Genomic DNA, 17,566 nt, shown 5'->3' on the forward strand with positions numbered 1-17,566 from the left:
GGTTATGAACGATTAGGAATGTGGACGAGCTCTTGGGGGTGGCGGAGGGGTCGGAGACTCCGAGGAGCGGGTGGTTAGGCCTTTGTGGGGGGAGCGATGTGGTGAGTCACAGAAAGGGCGGGGACTATGGATTTTATTGATTGGGACTTGACAGCTTGGTTGGGGTCCTGTAGGGGTCAGTGACTGGGGGCATGCGGACCAGTGATTGGGGTTGCCAGTTGAGGTGAGTAATTGGGAGCCTGTACGGTGAATGATGGGGGTGGGGGGAATAGGCGTGCCGAGAGGAGGTATGGAATAGGTTTTGTTTTAAATGGTTGGAGTTACTGAGGAATGAGTGATTGGGGTCCTGTTAGGGCCAGTGTTTGGGGTCTGTGGATCTGTAATCATGGTGTCCGTGGGCGATGATTAGGCAGCTTTAGGGGTAAGGGATGGAGGTATGCTCGTTGTTGGTGCTTTCAGGGTACCTGAGGGGGGGTGAATGATTGGGGACCTGTGGGCCTGAGTTGGTCTACAGGTGTCAGTGATTTCAAGGTGTGAAGATTTGGACTTGGGGTGCATCGTGATTGAAGTATACTTGGAGAGCAGAAATTGGGTGTCTGATAGGATCAGTGAAGGGCAACTGGAATTTGCTCTTTGGAGGGGCCATGAGATTTAATGTTTGTGAGGTGAATAATTGTGGTTTTGTGCGGTTTTGGGATTGGTGGGGTCTGTGAAGTTTCAGTGAACAGGAAGATTTCATTACTGGAGGGAAGATTTTTTTTTCTCACTGAATTATTTCTGTGCCTCAGGAATGACTGATTTGGGAGACCTATGGGGGTTAGTTGGAAACCCTGGTGGCATGGTGGTTAAGTGCTATGGCTGCTAACAAAGAAGTCGGTAGTTCAAATCCGCCAGGCGCTCCTTGGAAACTCTATCGGGCAGTCGTACTCTGTCATATAGGGTTGCTATGAGTGGGAATCGACTCGACGGCAGTGGGTTTGGTTTTTGTTTTTATGGGGGTTGGTGAGTCCTGGGGCGTAGTGGTTAAGAGCTTAGCTGCTAATCAAAAGGTCAGCAGTTCGAATCCACCAGCCACTCCTTGGAAACCCTAGGGGGCAGTTCTACTCTGTCCTATAGGGTCGCTATGAGTTGGCATCGACTCCAAGGCAACGAGTTTGGTTGATTTTATGGGGGGTAAATATTATTATTTTTTTTAGGTAATGGGGGCAGGGCTGGTGCTGTATGTGTGATTAATTGTAGGCTCATGGGGGAAATGAGTATAGGATGTCAGTTTATGTCAGTGACTGGGCCTCATGGGTGAAGAATTGGGGATTATTAAGGATGAATGATTGGGGAACTTGTGGGACTCAGTGATTGAGGAAGCCTGGGAATGAATCACTGGGAGAGTAAGTGATGGGGTGAAATGGTGAATGCTTTGGCAGCCTGTGAATGGAGGCCAGAGACTGGCAGTGGGTAATTGGAGTGGGGTAGGCTGTAGGAATGCCTGATTGGGGATACAGTAGATCTGGACAATTGGGGTGACATTTTGTGGGAACAATAAGGGTGACTCATTAGGAGGCCTATAGGATTATTACTTTTGAGGATCAGTCTTGGAAATTGTGGGTGTATGCAATAGGGTTGTATGAGAATAGTGATGGGGCCAAGTGGGTGTGAGTGATTAGGCATTGCAGGGCTTGTGGGAGGTTATGATTGGTGGCAACAAGTAACCAAAGGGCCTTTGCAAGTGATTGACTGGGGAGCTGTGGAATTGACTGGGAGGGCTTTAAGAATAATGACTGACCCTCAGAGGGTAAATGGTTGGGGACCAGGGACATCTTGATGGCAGATGTTGGCTGGTCTGTAGGGGTTAGTGAATGGATTGTGGGGAAAGTAATTGGGGGCCTTTGGGCATGAGTCATTGGAGGTGCCTCCTTGGTTAATATTTAGGGAGGCCCTGTGGGAGCTGATGATGGGGCGACTCAGAGGTAATGAATGTGGGTGTGGTGGGGCAGGAGTGAGGGGTTAGGATTCCTTTGTGGGTTAGTGATTGAGAACTGATTGGGTGACCTATGATAACAGTCCTATGAGTTTATTTATTGGCCTGAACATATGTTCACTATGTAGTGTAAAAGCCAGTTCAAAATTTTTAAAAAACCATAAGACCACATTTTGTAATAATGTCAGCATGGTTTCTATCAGCTTATAAGAGGTGCCTTTGAAGTAGGAAGATTATGGATAATAGTTGTTGATTTAGTTTGTGTGTACTTTCTGATTTCTGTACCATTATTTCATGTGATAATAACAACAGTAACTAGTACTTACTAAATGTTTATGTGTCAGTCACAGTTCTAAGCTCTTTTTATGTATTAACTAATTTAGGACTCTAGAAAATTGTGAGGCTGAAATGAAGTTTCTGGTATTTTGAGAAGAAACTGTTGAATTATTCTTTTAATGAATTGTTATTTAATTTCATGGCTGCATTTAGAAGTGAAATTAATGTTTTCATTTCCTATTTGCTATGTTACATTCACACACACACACAGTCTCTTTCTTCCTCACAGTCTCACCCTTGCTGCCAAAAAAATCAGGTAGAGATTCTTCAGACATCCCAGAATGAGGTGCTGACTTAGTTATCTCGTGCTGCTATAACAGAAATACCACAAGTCGATGGCTTTAACGAAGAGAAGTTTATTCTCTCACAGTCCAGTAGGCTAGAAGTCCAAATTCAGGGCGCCAGCTCCAGGAGAAGGCTTTCCCTCTCTGTCGGCTATGGAGGAAGGTCCTTGTCATCAGTCTTCCCTTGGTCTGGAAGCATCTCAATGTAGAAACCTCAGGTCCAAAGGACGTGCTCTGCTCCTAGCACTGCCTTCTTGGTGGTATGAGGTCCCGCTGTCTCTCTGCTGGCTTCTCTCTTTTGTATCTCAAAGAGATTGGCTTAAGACACCATCTGTCTTGTAGAGCTCAATAGTGTAAGTGCCACTAATCCATCTCATTTCATCATAGTGATAGGATTTACGACACATAGTGAAATCACATAAAACGGTGGATAATTACACAATACTGGGACTCACAGCCCAGCTAAGTTGACAGATATTTTGGGGGGACACAATTCAATCCACGGCAGGTGCTATGGAATCTTATGTGAGACAAGAGCTATGGAATTCAATGGGAGGCCTCTTACAGACCATACAAGTTTATACTTCAAAGGCATCCCTACACAGGCAGGTCTGTATTTGGATTTTGCCATCTTTCTCTTAGTCCCACTGCTTGCAAGGCAAGGCCAGAGGGCTCTAATCGTCGCTTCCAAGCGCAGAAACAAGGGGCGTGTGTGTCATTTCAGGTTGACGAGTTGATGGGGTCTTCATTGGCAAAGTGAGATTTCAACATATGCATTCAGGCTCCAGAAACACTTCTCTTGATCATTCTACTGCCTGCTTCTTATTATGAGTAAAAAAAAAAAAAAAATTAGTAGGCACTTTTATTTCAGTGGAAACCCTGGTGGCATAGTGGTTAAGTGCTATGGCTGCTAACCAAAAGGTCAGCAGTTCAAATCTGCCAGCCACTCCTTGGAAACTCTATGGGCAGTTCTACTCTGCCCTATAGGGTCGCTATGAGTCAGAATCGACTCCACAGAAATGGGTTTTTTGGTTTTTATTTCAATATCTCCTTTAATACTTACATTCCACACGGTTCCTATTTCCATCACCATTTTAAAAAAATTAAACAACCAAGCCCAGTCAAATGACTTGCTTAAAATCACATAGCTGGCAAATGAAAAAGCTCAACTTGAACTGTGTTTTATTCCTTGTCTCATTTTTTTCTGCTTTGCTTGAAACACATTTTACTGCCAAGTACCTAGGTATTCTGTACCAAGGGGTCTTGTCTTGAGGAAATATTTGCAGAACTATTGAGTAAATCTCAGAGGTGATCATGGAATTAACGGGGTTTTGATGTTTAGAGAGAGCACTTGGGTTAAATGCTATTAGTGCTGTGGTTTCCATCTGCCCACTCCAGTGTTTTGGGTCCCTGTTAGCTCTGTTTAGAATCTATAGAAGACCTGGTCTGGGCTTCAAATGAAAGTGTTTCTGTCAAAAAAAGGGAGATTTAGGAGGCTGCCTCAACTAAAGAGAACTTGCAACTGATTAAACAGATTCCAGCTCCCAGGAACTAATTGGCTTATTTGATATAAAGAGGAGATTCCAGGACCAAAGATTCATCCTTGGTGAAGAAAGTCCTGACCTTAGACCTCCAACCTGGGCATTAGGACAGAGTCCAGAAGACTCACAGCATAGTAGAATTGCTGGCCATTTCCCAAGAGCAGCAGAAAATGACCAAGTCTGAGGTGAGTGTTTGTTAAACAACAGTTTTTTACTGTGGCAAATATTTAGGTAACAAAACACCTTTTGTTTCAATGACAGGTACAGTTCAGTGACATTGAACAGACAGGTTCATCATGTCATTCACCCCAGCCTGAGTTTTTATTTATTCCTCACTTGGAATTCCCCACAATTTACCCATTTAAAGTGGATAATTTAATGTTTTTTAGTAAGTTTACAGGATTGTACAACCATCACTATGATCTAATTTTATAGTATCTTCTTCCCCTCAAAAAGAAACCCTCTACTCATTAGCATGTACCCCCATTCCTTCCCCTTCGTTCTTCCCCCCAACTCTAGGCAACCACTAATATACTTTCTGTCTCTATGGATTTGCCAGTCTATGTATCTCATATAAGTAAAATCATACAATGTGTGATCTTTTGTGACTGGTTTCTTTCACATAGCATAATATTTTCAAGGTTCATCCATATTGGAGCGTGTATCAGTACTGTATGCTTTTTTATTGTGGAATAATATTCCCTTGTGTGAATATACGACATTTTGTTCATCTGTTCTTTAGCTGCTGGACATCAGATTGTTTCCAAATTTTGGTCATTATGGATAATATGACTATGAACATTTGTGTATGTTTTCTATTCTCTTGGATTATCTTTTCACTTTCTTGATGGTGTCCTTTTAAGCACAAAAGTTTTTAATTTTGGTAAAGTCCAACTTATTTTTTCTTTTATTGATTGTGTTTTTGGTGTCATATCTAAGAAATCATTGCTTAATTCAAGGTCATGAAGATTTATACCTTCTAAGAGTTTTATAGTTTTAGCTCTTACATTTAAGTCTATAAATTGCTTTGAGTTAAGCTTTTAAAATGGTGTGAAGTAGTAGTCCACATTCATTCTTCTGCCTGTGGGTATCTACTGTCCCAGCACTGTTTGTTGAAAAGACAATTCTTTCTCTACTAAGTTGTCTTGGCACTCTTATCAAAAATCAGTTGACCAGGTGGTTGCACAACTTGAAGAATGTAATCATCGTCACAAAATTGTACATGTAGAAACTGTTGAATTGGTATTATGTTTTGCTGCGTACACTCTCAATAAAAAAAATAAATAAATAAAATTTAAGGAAAAAAATCAGTTGACCATAAATGTAAGGGTTTATTAGTTTTGGACTCTAAAGTCTGTTCCACTGATCTGTATGTCTGTCCTTTTGCCAGCGCTAAACCGTCTTCGTTCCTGTAGCTTTGTAGTAACTTTACAGTCTGGAAGCATTAGTCCTCCAACTTCGTTTTCATTTGCAAGATTGTTTGGCTATTCTGGGTCCCTTGTATTTTCCTGTGAATTTTAGGATCAGCTTGTCCATTTCTGAAAAAAAAAGCATGCTGGGCTTTTGATAGGAATGGCATTAAATCTGTAAATCAATTTGGGAAGTTTAGCCATTTTAACAAAATATTGGATCCATGGACGTGTAATGGAAACCCTCGTGGCGTAGTGGTTAAGTGCTACAGCTGCTAACCAAGAGGTCACCAGTTCGAATTCGCCAGGCGCTCCTTGGAAACTCTATGGGGCAGTTCTACTCTGTCCTATAGGGTCACTATGAGTGGGAACCGACTCGATGGCAGTGGGAGTGGAGAAATGTAATATTGTTCCATTTATTTAGATCATCTCTAATTTTCCAGTGATTTTAAAGAAAGGCTATTAGAGTCTTTGAATGAAAGTTAAAAACATAGATTAAAAACTAATACTGGGGAGAAATATATTCTTACAATGTAAGATTAAGATATGGATGAAACAGTATGGATTATAGTTTGTAAAAATTGTACAGGAATACATATTTATTAAAGTTGAGCAGTTTTGTTTGTGATATTTCCATCAGCTTAAAACACAAGGAAAAACAGTTACATTATTTTTATTTCTGATATTTTAAAATGTATTTTTAAGTTTCATCTATGTTCTTATATAGAGCTGTAGCTCATACATTTTACTGCTGGCTAATCCAGTGTCGCTGTTTATCTATTTTTCTGTCAATGAGTATTTGAACTGTTTTAAATTTGCTATTTTAAACAATGATGCTGTGAATAGGCTTATACTTGTCACCTGGTATATGTGGGCAAGAAGGTTTCTAAGTATGGGTTGGCAAACTTTCTCTGTAAAGAACGAGTTGGTACAAAAAAAGACCAGACTTACTGGTCTGACAGAGACTAGAAAAACCCTGAGAGTAAGGCCCCAAGACACCGTTTTAACTTGGTACTGAAGTCACTCCTGGGGTTCATCCTTCAGTCATTAGATAGGCCCATAAAACAAGACTAAATGGGCACACCAGCCTTGGGGCAAGGACGAGAAGGCAGACGGGACAGGAAAGCTGGTAATGGGGAACCCAGGGTTGAAAAGGGGAGAGTGTTGAGATGTCGTGGGGTTGGTAACCAATGTCATGAAAAAATATGTATATTGTTTAATGAGAAACTAATTTGCTCTGTAAACCTTCATCTAAAGTACAATTAAAAAAAGAAAAGAAAACCAGGTCCTGGCCATTTGTGCCCTTAAGGGGCAAACGAAGGACTCAAAAAACGGATGGTAGATATTTAGGCTTTGCAAGCCATAAGATCTCTATAACAACTACTCAGCGCTGCTACTTCATCCCCAAAGCAGCCACAGATAGTATATTAACAAATTTATCTACCAGTGTTCCAATACATTTCATTTACAAAAACAAGCACTGGGCTGGGTTGGAGTTGGCCCATGGGTCATAGTTTGCTGACTCCTGCTCTAAGGTATAAACATAGAGAATGGAATTACTGAATCATGGGAAAATGAATGTTCACCTTTACAAGATAATGCCAAATTGTTTTACAAAATCTTTGTACCAATCTACACTTTACCAGCAGTGTGTTAGTTTCCATTCATCTACATCCATATCAACCCTTGACAGGATAAAGTGTTTAAGTTTTGCCATTCTAGTGGGTGTAAATGGTAACTCAGTGTAGTTTTAATTGTACCACCTATGTGTTTCTGTCATAGTGCCATCATAGCCGTGTATAAATTTGACTTGCTATGCAAGATTGAGTCGGAATCGACTCGATGGCAACGGGTTTGGTTTTTTTTTTAACAAAAGATTGAAAGCTCTTTTGAGGGAAAGATGTGTTTTATTCATCTTTGTACTGACAGCACCTAACGTAGTACCTAACACATTTTTCAATAATATATATCATTCTGTGTTTTTTAAAGAACTTAAAGTACAATAACAGGACTTTGTAAAAAATTTGCTTCTCAAATAAAGTATAATGAAAGACTAGGTATATGATAGACAGTCTATATAATGGACCCTGATAAAAGTGGTCAGAATAAATGTATCAGTTAAGAATGCTTTCAGTTATGAGTAATGGAAGACCTATATAATGGTAGCTTTAACAATATGGTCATCCTCAATTTTCTCCTGTAAGACGCACGCAAGTAGGCAGGCTAGGGCTGCCACAGCTCTTCACTGGTGTCCTGAGAGATTAGAATATTGCTAATTTTTAACTTGGCCATACTTAATAAGTTGCCTTTCTATCCACACACGTATTGCTCCATGGTTCAGCATGGCTACTGCAGATCCATGTATGACATCGGTATTAAATGCAGGAAGGATGGTGGAGGGGGGCAAAGGGCCCTATTAGTATCTATGTTTTATCAGAAAAGCAAAAGCTTCCCCAAAACTCCCATGGAGACTGCTTGCTACCTGCCATTGACCAGAATGAATCAGCAGAACATAGTCACGGGGCTCAGTCTAGGTGTAAGGGAGACTAAAGAACCAAGTTTCTGACAAAGCGTAGTATAGTACCATCCATATTTGCTTAGAAGAGTTAAGATTCATTACCTGGGACTGGACACATTTTCACTTCTAAAGTAAATAGGATTCTGTTGGCAAGAAAGAAGGTGGGGTAGCGACTTTGAAGGCAACCAGTGGTTAAATTATCCAGTGTGAGTGTCTTCAGATTTACTGTGAACACGCCCTTTCAGGGATCGTTGTCATTTGAGGATGTCTCTGTGGACTTCACATGGGAGGAATGGCAGCTTCTGGACCCTGCTCAGAAGAATTTGTACAGAAACGTGATGTTGGAGAACTTGAGCAGCCTTGTGTCACTGGGTAAGGACAGCTTCCTGTTGACTCACTCTGACCAGTCATTGTCCTTTCCTACTAATTTGGCAAAAATTGTGTGGCCTTTGAAGTATTTAAGACTTTAAGAATTCACAAATTCTCAGTCCTTTTTGTTTTCAGAGTGTTTTCCACGCGTATATCCCAATTGAAAGACCTAAAGCCTCTGAAGCTTAAATTTTCATTATTCTTCAGAAGCCTAAAGCCCAGGCCACTGGACTCAGGTCCGGTGTGGTTTCCCATGAACGGGCTTTCAAGTTATCAAACCAGATACAATCTTCAGTTTAGAGTGAAAACAGCCATGGATAATAGATGGCGGTATCTCTAGTCAGAGCTTTTCAGGTCTGTGGTTGATAACCTATCAGATGTGAGGCTGTGGAATTTAAATACCAGTTTGATTGTGATCTGTGAATACTGACGTTTTAGTGAAGGGTTGATACCTTTGAATTGTTTAGAGAACTCTTCTTGAAGTGACTCAAGACTGTTGACACAAGCTTCTCAGATGCAGAGACATAACAACATACAACATTTACACATATTTGAGCAATATGGGCGTTCTTGCTTTGATTTTAGAGTGAGGTATGCCCCCTTATCTGTACTTAGGAGCTGAACCATGCCTTTCTCATGTATGTTGTTGTTGTCAGGTGCCATCGAGTCAGTTCGAACTCATAGCAACCTTATGTACAACAGAGCGGAATACTGCCCAGTCCTGCGCCACCCTCATAATTGTTATGCTTGAGCCCATTGTTGCAGCCACTGTGTCAGTCCATTTCACTGAAGGTCTTGCTTTTTTTGGCTGACCCACTACTTTACCAAGCATGATATCCTTTACGATTATTAATGGATGTTTGCAGCTATTTCTTCTTATTTTGAGTCCCGCCACATCAGCAAATGAAGGTCTCGAAAGCTTGACTCCATCCATGTCACTAAGGCCAACTCTACTTTGAGGAGGCAGCTCTTCCCCAGTTGTATTTTGAGTGCCTTCCAACCTGAGGGGCCCATCTTCTGGCACTATATCAGACAATGTTCCGCTGCTATTCATAAGGTTTTCACTGGCTAATGCTTTTCAGAAGTAGACTGCCAGGTCCTTCTTCCTAATCTGTCATAGTCTGGAAGCTCAGCTGAAACCTGTCCTCCATGGGTGACCCTGCTGGTATTTGAGTACTGGTGGCATAACTTCCAGCATCACAGCAACATGAAAGCCCCCACAGTATCACAAACTAACAGATGCATGGGGATTCTCATGTATAAGACCCTGTATAGTCCTCTTTCCTCTACCCCACTGATAGGTTTCTTATGCACTCAAGGATTCATTTTCTTTCCTCTCGATTTTCTAACTCCTCCCATTTTCTTCCATTTTTAAATGCTTCCTATTGCTATTATATACCCACATCATTTTTTCTATTCTTTCTTTGATTCCTTTTATGAGAGTCCATTCCTTCTATGCCTGTAACCAAAGTGATAACTTTGAAGTCACCATTCCCTAACTTCTAGTGCAACATTTTTTGCCTTTGATAGTGTTGATCATAAGGAAATGAAACCTTACCTTTGTTTAGAACAGATTCTTCTGTCTTGGCCTCTAACAGCCTATTCAGTCCAAGCTGTGTTGTTGTTGTTTCTCCCTAATCAATTATCAGTTTCCTACCCCAGTTCATGAGAGGGCTTTATTTAATTTCAATTCCCAAACTTTTGTGCCTGATTATTTCCACAGTTACAGTTCACAAGGAGGCAGTGGTGGTTCAGTGGTAGAACCCTTGCCTTTTATTTGGAGACCTGGGTCTGATTCCTGGCCAGCGCACTTCATACGCAACTACCATCCATCTGTCAGTGAAGGCTTGCATGTTGCTATGATGCTGAACAGGTTTCAGTGGAGCTTCCAGACTAAGACAAACTAGGAGGAAAGGCCTGGGAATCTACTTCTGAAAATCAGCCAATGAAAACCCTATGGATCACAATGTCCAATTTGCAACCCATCATGAGGATGGTGCAGGGTTTGCAGTGTTTCATTCTGTCATGCATGGGGTTGCCATGAGTTGGGGGCCAGCTCTACAGCAGCTAACAATAACAACACAGTTTATAAATGCAGTTTTTCAAGGAGTCACAAGATGTGTTTATTGTTCTTTCTAGAATACGGGAACATTGATGATTATGTAGCTTGGCACCAGGAACTCCAAGACAAGCTTAAAAGATTGGAAAAGGATCACGGAAGTAATGCAAATGGAAAGTTATTTCAGTCAGGTGCGAACTTCACACCTTTAAAGCAAAGACCTGATATGTATATGTCAAATGGAAAATGTTTGAAATATCCATTAGATATATTTACTCAGAGGGGAAACTACAGAAGGAAGAAGTCTGCTAAGTTCAATGGATATGAGAAGTCATGGCTCTATACCAAATGTGAAAAAACTCATGCTGGATTAAAGTACTATGAATGTAATGAATGTGGAAAGGTCATCAGCAAGAAGTCACAGCTCATTGTACATCAGAGAACTCATACAGGAGAGAAACCCTTTAAATGCAATCAATGTTGCAAAGCCTTTTCCCAGAAGTCACACCTTGTTACACATCAGACAGTTCACACAGGAGAAAAACTTTTTGGATGTAGTGAATGTGGGAAAGCCTTCTCTCGCAAGTCACATCTCATTACACATCAGAGAATTCATACGGGAGAGAAACCCTATGAATGCAATGACTGTAGTAAAGTCTTCTCTCAGATATCACAGCTCATTATACATCAGCGAAGTCACACAGGAGAGAAACCCTATGGATGTAGTCAATGCGGAAAAGCCTTCCGAGAGAAGGCAAGTCTCAATAAGCATCAGAGAATTCATTCGGGAGAGAAACCCTATGGATGCAGTGAATGTGGCAAAGCCTTCCGAGAGAAGTCAAGTCTCAATGATCATCAGAGGACTCACTCAGGAGAGAAACCATACGGATGCAGCGAATGTGGCAAAGCCTTCAGTGGGAAGTCACTCCTCATTAGACATCAGAAAACTCATTCAGGAGAAAAACCCTATGGATGTAATGCATGTCAGAAAGCCTTTATTTGGAAATCACAGCTCATTATTCATCAGAGAACTCATACAGGAGAGAAACCCTATGGATGCAGTAAGTGTGGAAAAGCTTTCTCCCAGAAATCACACCTCATGATTCATCAGAGAACTCACATAGAAGAGAAAACTTAAGAATACAGTTAATGTGAGAAATTTTAAAGAAAGTAATCACACTTCTTTCTATACCAGATAACTCATTTATGGAAATCCTATGAATGCCTTGAGTGCAGCAAAGTCTTTAGGTGGAAGTCATGCTAAACATCAGGATGTCAAGTGGGAGAGTAAGCCTATGAATGCGGTGAATGTGGTGAACAGAGTATAGGAAACCACTCAACAAATAGTCTAACCTATTGAAAATCAGGTTATTCATACTGAGGAGAAAAATCATGACTTAAGTAAATACAGGAGGAAAGTATTTTCATAAAAATAATATTCAAAAGAACTTCGGTTTCCAACTGAGATACTGCATTAAATATAACATCCTCAATTCTAAATGGTAGGCACATGGAACTTTTAAAACCTGTATATAAATTCAATAATCATGACAGCAGAGTAGGAAACGTTGCTTCAGAGGTATGTAAGGCATATATTCCTGAGGACAGCTACTTGGAATCCCTGGAGGCATAGTGGTTAAGTATAATGGCTGCTAACCAGAAGGTTGGCAGTTTGAATCCACCAGGCGTTCCTTGGAAACCCTATGGGGAAGTTCTACTCTGTCTTATGGGGTCACTGTGAGTCAGAATCGACTCAGCGGCAGTGGGTTTGGTTTGGTTTTTGGTATAGCTACTTATGTATTTTGATAGGATATATGAAATTAATATAATTATGAACATGATATATATCATGTGTTTCAGAGCATGACACCTGTCATGGTTCTACATACAAAATGTTTTACCTCATACCATAACAATATTAGCCAGTTCTATAAAATGACTGACTTATTATTTAACATGTAGTTAAAATTTTTTTTAATTACCAGATACTTATCGCCCATGTAAATGAATTTGAGAACATTTACTGTGCTTTTCCTTCAACAATAGAAACTAGCATTTTTATAAAGTCTTCCGCTTTTTTTTTCTCCCGCTACCTGAGTCATTAGTTCTTATACAGAATTATTGTTTATATTACATACACAAAGGCAAGAATACACGTTAAGAAGTGAGCAAATGAAAGATGGTCTGAATTGTATTACTCGTCATCTTAAATATATACAAAATGGAGGTGGTGAAAATAAAAGACCCACAAAGCACATTCTCCTGTTCTTCTCAGTGAGGCTTCTGTGTAAGTTCAGGTGTACATAGATTAAAGACAATGCCGCCAAGAAACCCTCTGTATTTTAAGTTAGTATGTCATCATGTTATACTGTCCCTGCTCATGGACAATGGTCTTTAGAGTCTTTATCCAAGAGCAAACATTATTTGCAGATGGGGTTGTGTTAAAGGTTACAGTTAGGGTTTCGGTTACCAAAGTATTGCTTTTGGGGATGACTTTGATCTCAAATTTCTTACACATCCCATATGCGGTCTCCATCGTTCTCAAGTATCATATGAGAACGCTGTGGACTTGCTTTTCAGTTAGGGTTCAGCTTGGAAAACAGAAAGTAAGTATTTAAAATTGGGGGAGTTTAACAAAGGAAGTTAGCTACATAAATGATGAGAAGCCAAAAGAATGAGTGAAGCATTCCAGAAGTTAGCAGCAGTAATTCATTACTACCAGTAGGCTGGAGAAATAAAGGGAGGAGATGGTGTTACCGGAGCCCAGGGTCATCCAGTACAGGCAAGAACCATGGTGGATCTATCCAGGAAGAGCTGGAGCCACAAGGGAGATGCGGCCATTACTAGAGACACTACCTGAGGCACAGATGGGAAGAAATAACCTGACTTCTCACACCCTCAATCCTCTACCAGCACTTCCCAGTAACCAAACTCAACTAGAGACAGCTGATATAGGGGGCTGGACTGCATCCCCTAGGGCAGATTCCCCCTGCCCTGAGATCAGAGGAGGCAGGGGAAGGAGAAGAAATGAATCTGATGACTAAGCAGACCCAGGATCAGGACAGTTCATCCATTTTGTTATTCAGCACTCTTCATACCTTTCTGTAACACTTATATAACATAAATAATTTTGTGTTTCTGCCTATTATGAATCAACTATTCATCAAAGATACTCTCACCCTTCCCCAATAAGAGGAAACATAGAGCTCCATAAGTCATTATTTACATCTCAACTCCAGAATCTCTAGCTGCAACGTGACTTTACTTGATCTCATATCCTATTAACTATAAAATTAAACCTCACCAATGTTCCCCATCAAACAAAATAAGGAAGGGAAAACTTTGTTGACATACAAAAATATGCACAGCAGGTACAGTCATCTATACTTCCCATGAAATTATGGTTGATATTTTCTCTGTAGCTTCCTTCTGCTACCTGTTCCATGTTGTCTTAGTCATCCAGCACTGCTATAACAGAAATACCACAAGTGGATGGCTTCAACAAAGAGAAATTTATTCTCTCAGAGTCTAGTAGGCTAGAAGTCTAAATTCAGGGCATCAGCTCTAAGGGAAGGCTTTCTCTGTCAGCTCTGGAGAAAGGTCCTTGTCATCAATCTTCCCTGGCCTAGGAACTTTTAAGCACAGGGGCCCCAGGTCCAAAGGACGCATGCACCTGGCTCTGCTTTCTTGGTGGTATACGGTCCCCCACTCTCCACTCGCTTCCCTTTCATCTCTTGTAAGATAAAATGTGGTACAGACCACACACCAGGAAAACTCCCTTTACATTGGATCAGGGATATGGCCTAAGACAGGGTATTACATCCTACTCTAATCCTATTTAACATAATCTAATCTTGCCTCATTAACCACAGGCAGAGATTAGGATTTACAACACATGGGAAAATTACATCAATCACAAAATGGAAGATGTCTTAGTTATCTAGTGCTGCTGTAACAGAAATATCACAGGTGGATGGCTTTAACAAAGAGAAATTTAATCTTTCACAGTCTAGTAGGTTACAAGTCTGAATTCAGGGTGTCAGCTCCAGGGAAAGGGTTTCTGTGTTTGTCAGCTCTGGAGGAAGGTCCTTGCCCCAATCTCCCCCTGGTCAGAGAGCTTCTCAAGTGCAGGGACCCCAGGTCCAAAGGACGTGCTCTGCTCCTGGTGCTGCTTTCATGGTTGTGTGAGGTCCCCAACTCTGCGTGCTTCCCTTTCCTTTTATCTCTTGAGAGATAAAAGGTGGTGCAGGCCACACCCCCCGGAAACTCCCTTTACACTGGATCAGGGAGGTGACCTGAGTTAAGGGTGGTGTTATAATCCCACCCTAATCCTCTTAACATAAAATTACGATCGCAAACTGGAGGACAACCAGAGAACACCGTGAATCATGGCCTAACCAAGTTGACATATTTTTGGGCAGGACACAATTCAATCCATGACACATGTCATGCTTGCCCTCAGTCAGCAGCTGGCCGATCAAGGTTTGCAACCTTGTGAGCTAATCCAAGTCTTCATTCCTAAAGAATCTAAGTTTCTAGTGGTCCTGTCCTTACAGGGGTGCTTTAGTCTCCTATTGAACTTTGCTATCATCCATGGAACTATGAAGAGGCTGGCCAGTGAAACTGCTAGGTTCCATGCATAGTCTACACTGTACCAACTGTGTAGGAGCAACACCTTAATTTCTTGGATTCAACACTCCTGCCTATTAGTGGTTGTAACTTCTCTGACTGTTGATTCACTGCCATGAGTTCAAGATACCATTCTTAACTTCCAGTGTCAAAGAACTGTGTGTCACTTGACAGAAGCAGTTCTTCCTTGAGAAACAAAATCTCTAACCTGGAGAAGGTTGCTGGGATGGAAAACAAAAACTATGAGTGAATTATTATTTACATGTCCACCTCTTGCTTCCCTGTGTATTACAGCTATGGGAGAAATGGTTTGTATCAGTTGATGGTTCAAAGCATACAGTGTGTCCTATAAGACAGCACCCCAACCTTACCAAGTATGCCAGTTCCTAGCAGAATTACTGACAATAGCCAAATACTAGAAACAATCCAGATTCAACGGGTAAATGGATAAAGAAAATTTGGGATAGCCATACAATGAAGTTCATCAATAAAGATGTGCGACAACATGGATGAGGCATGAAAGAAGCCAAACATAAAAGACTATATATTGCTTTTATATGAAATGTCCAGACAAGGGAGACAGAAAGCAGATCTGTGGTTGCCTTAGGCAGGGGACTAACTGCAAATGCCACGAAGAACTTTTTGGGATGACAGAAATGTTCTAAAACTGGATTTTGGTGTTGGGTTCATATCTCTACCAACTTACTAAAAAATCATTTTTACAATGGGTAAGTTTTATGGTATGTGAATTACACAATAAAACAGTTTTAAAAATAGAACTAAAGAAAGAAGTAGACAAATGCATAATCATACACGGAGACCTGAACTCCCCTTTCTCAGTAGCTGACAGAACAACTGCCCTCCCAAAAATCAAGGAAGATGTGAAAGATGTGAACAGTTCTGTGAGTCATCCTGGCCTAATTGACATTTATCGTCCTCTACACCCAAAATCTAAAGAATGAACATTATTTCCAAGTGTATATGGAACACTCACCAAGACAGACCATATGCAAATCCATAAATCAGGCCTCAATGTATTAAAATCACATATGTTTTCAACAGAATTACATTAAAAATCAACAATAATTCATCTAGAAAATACCAAAACACCTGTAATTAGGCAACACATTTCTAAATAACACACAGAATAAAGAAATCAAAAGAAAAGTCAAAATAGTTTGAACTAAATGGTAATGAAATCACAACATATCAAAATTAGTGGAATGCATCTAACACTGTGCTTAGAGGGAAATTTGTAACTTTAAATGCTTATATTAGAAAAGAAGAAAAGTAATAGCAATGCTATAAGCCTCAACTTAAAGAGCTAGAAAAAGGGAAGCAAATTAAATCCCAAGTAAATCGACTGGAAATAATAAAGAAAAAGCGAAAGTCAATAAAAATAGAGTACGAACAATAAAATCCATAAAGACAAAGTTGGTTCTTTGAGCATATAAAACGGATAAACCCCTATCTAGACTGATTAAGAGAAATTAGAAACTCAAATTGCAAACGACCGGATGAAGGAGACATCATCACTACAGATCCTGGTGATATTAAAAGGAACGTTCTAAAGAAAATACCGTCACACTCTACTATGAACACTTTAAACTTATGATTAACAAAAGTTAAAAAGCTAGTGAATAATTAGAAAATACATGGTATATATAGTCATCTATGAATTTTCATATATTCGTATTTATGTATGACACACACACACATACACGTAAGCCGGTAGTGTGAGAAGTTGCCTGACTTCAGGAGGGAGGAGGAGAATCGGGACCACCAGTATTAGCCCAAAGCCGATTACCATGAGGTGGAGGTCAGGCATACCTCCACTCTTCATCCTTTTTACCAATTCTGACACCAGCTGTCCTCCCCACAGCACTCTCTGCTTCTCTGCTGGGTTCAATAATCTGTTGCAGTGGCCACACAGAGCTCACAGTTACGTGGTTTATTAGGAAAATAACAGGCTACAATTCTGGACTGGGATCAGTTTGGAAGTAACAGGATGCAGGATACAGTTCATCATTCGGGACAGCTTCCAACCAAGATAGCTTTCAGCTCCTTCTTGGCCATGTCCACACGCAGGCTGCACTTCTCACCGGGCTAACCTCCTCTCCATCAGGCTAGCAGGCCCTTCTCTCGGCCATGCTAGCCTCCTCTTGGCCTCTGTCCTGCTTGGGCAAATGTGAACAGCTCTTTAGCTTGTTTGCAAGTACTCTGAGGCACCTGACTCTGCAAGCAAGCCTCCTGTCCAAAGGTACTCAGCTCACTTACTCCATGGGCTGACAAGCCCACTGCAGCCACCTTGCTCCGTGGGCCAGGAAGCCCACACCACAGCCATCTCATGCCAGTCTCCTGGTTCCCACCTTCTCAAGCCACTGCCACTCATGCCGTGTGACACTGCCATGCTGTCTCTTACCATCTTCAGTGGTACAGCTCTCTT

The 17,566-nt window shown here is 40.9% G+C and overlaps 1 protein-coding gene across 2 annotated transcripts; it reads left to right on the forward strand.

The window, feature by feature from the left end:
• LOC135228210 (zinc finger protein 84-like) lies at positions 1–14,785 on the forward strand. 2 transcript variants are annotated; one of them, XM_064271973.1, is made up of 4 exons: positions 1–223; positions 4,171–4,321; positions 8,309–8,435; positions 10,572–14,785. In XM_064271973.1, exons 2-4 carry the CDS (start codon positions 4,307–4,309, stop codon positions 11,627–11,629), a joined length of 1,200 nt encoding a protein of 399 aa, XP_064128043.1. In that variant the 5' UTR covers positions 1–223; positions 4,171–4,306; the 3' UTR covers positions 11,630–14,785. The 2 variants fall into 2 exon arrangements, with proteins under 2 accessions (XP_064128043.1, XP_064128042.1); XM_064271972.1 differs by having other exon boundaries at positions 1–4,321.
• Positions 14,786–17,566: the final 2,781 nt, after the last annotated feature.

The sequence above is a fragment of the Loxodonta africana genome, chromosome 19, assembly GCF_030014295.1.
Source record: "Loxodonta africana isolate mLoxAfr1 chromosome 19, mLoxAfr1.hap2, whole genome shotgun sequence".
NCBI lineage: Eukaryota > Metazoa > Chordata > Mammalia > Proboscidea > Elephantidae > Loxodonta > Loxodonta africana.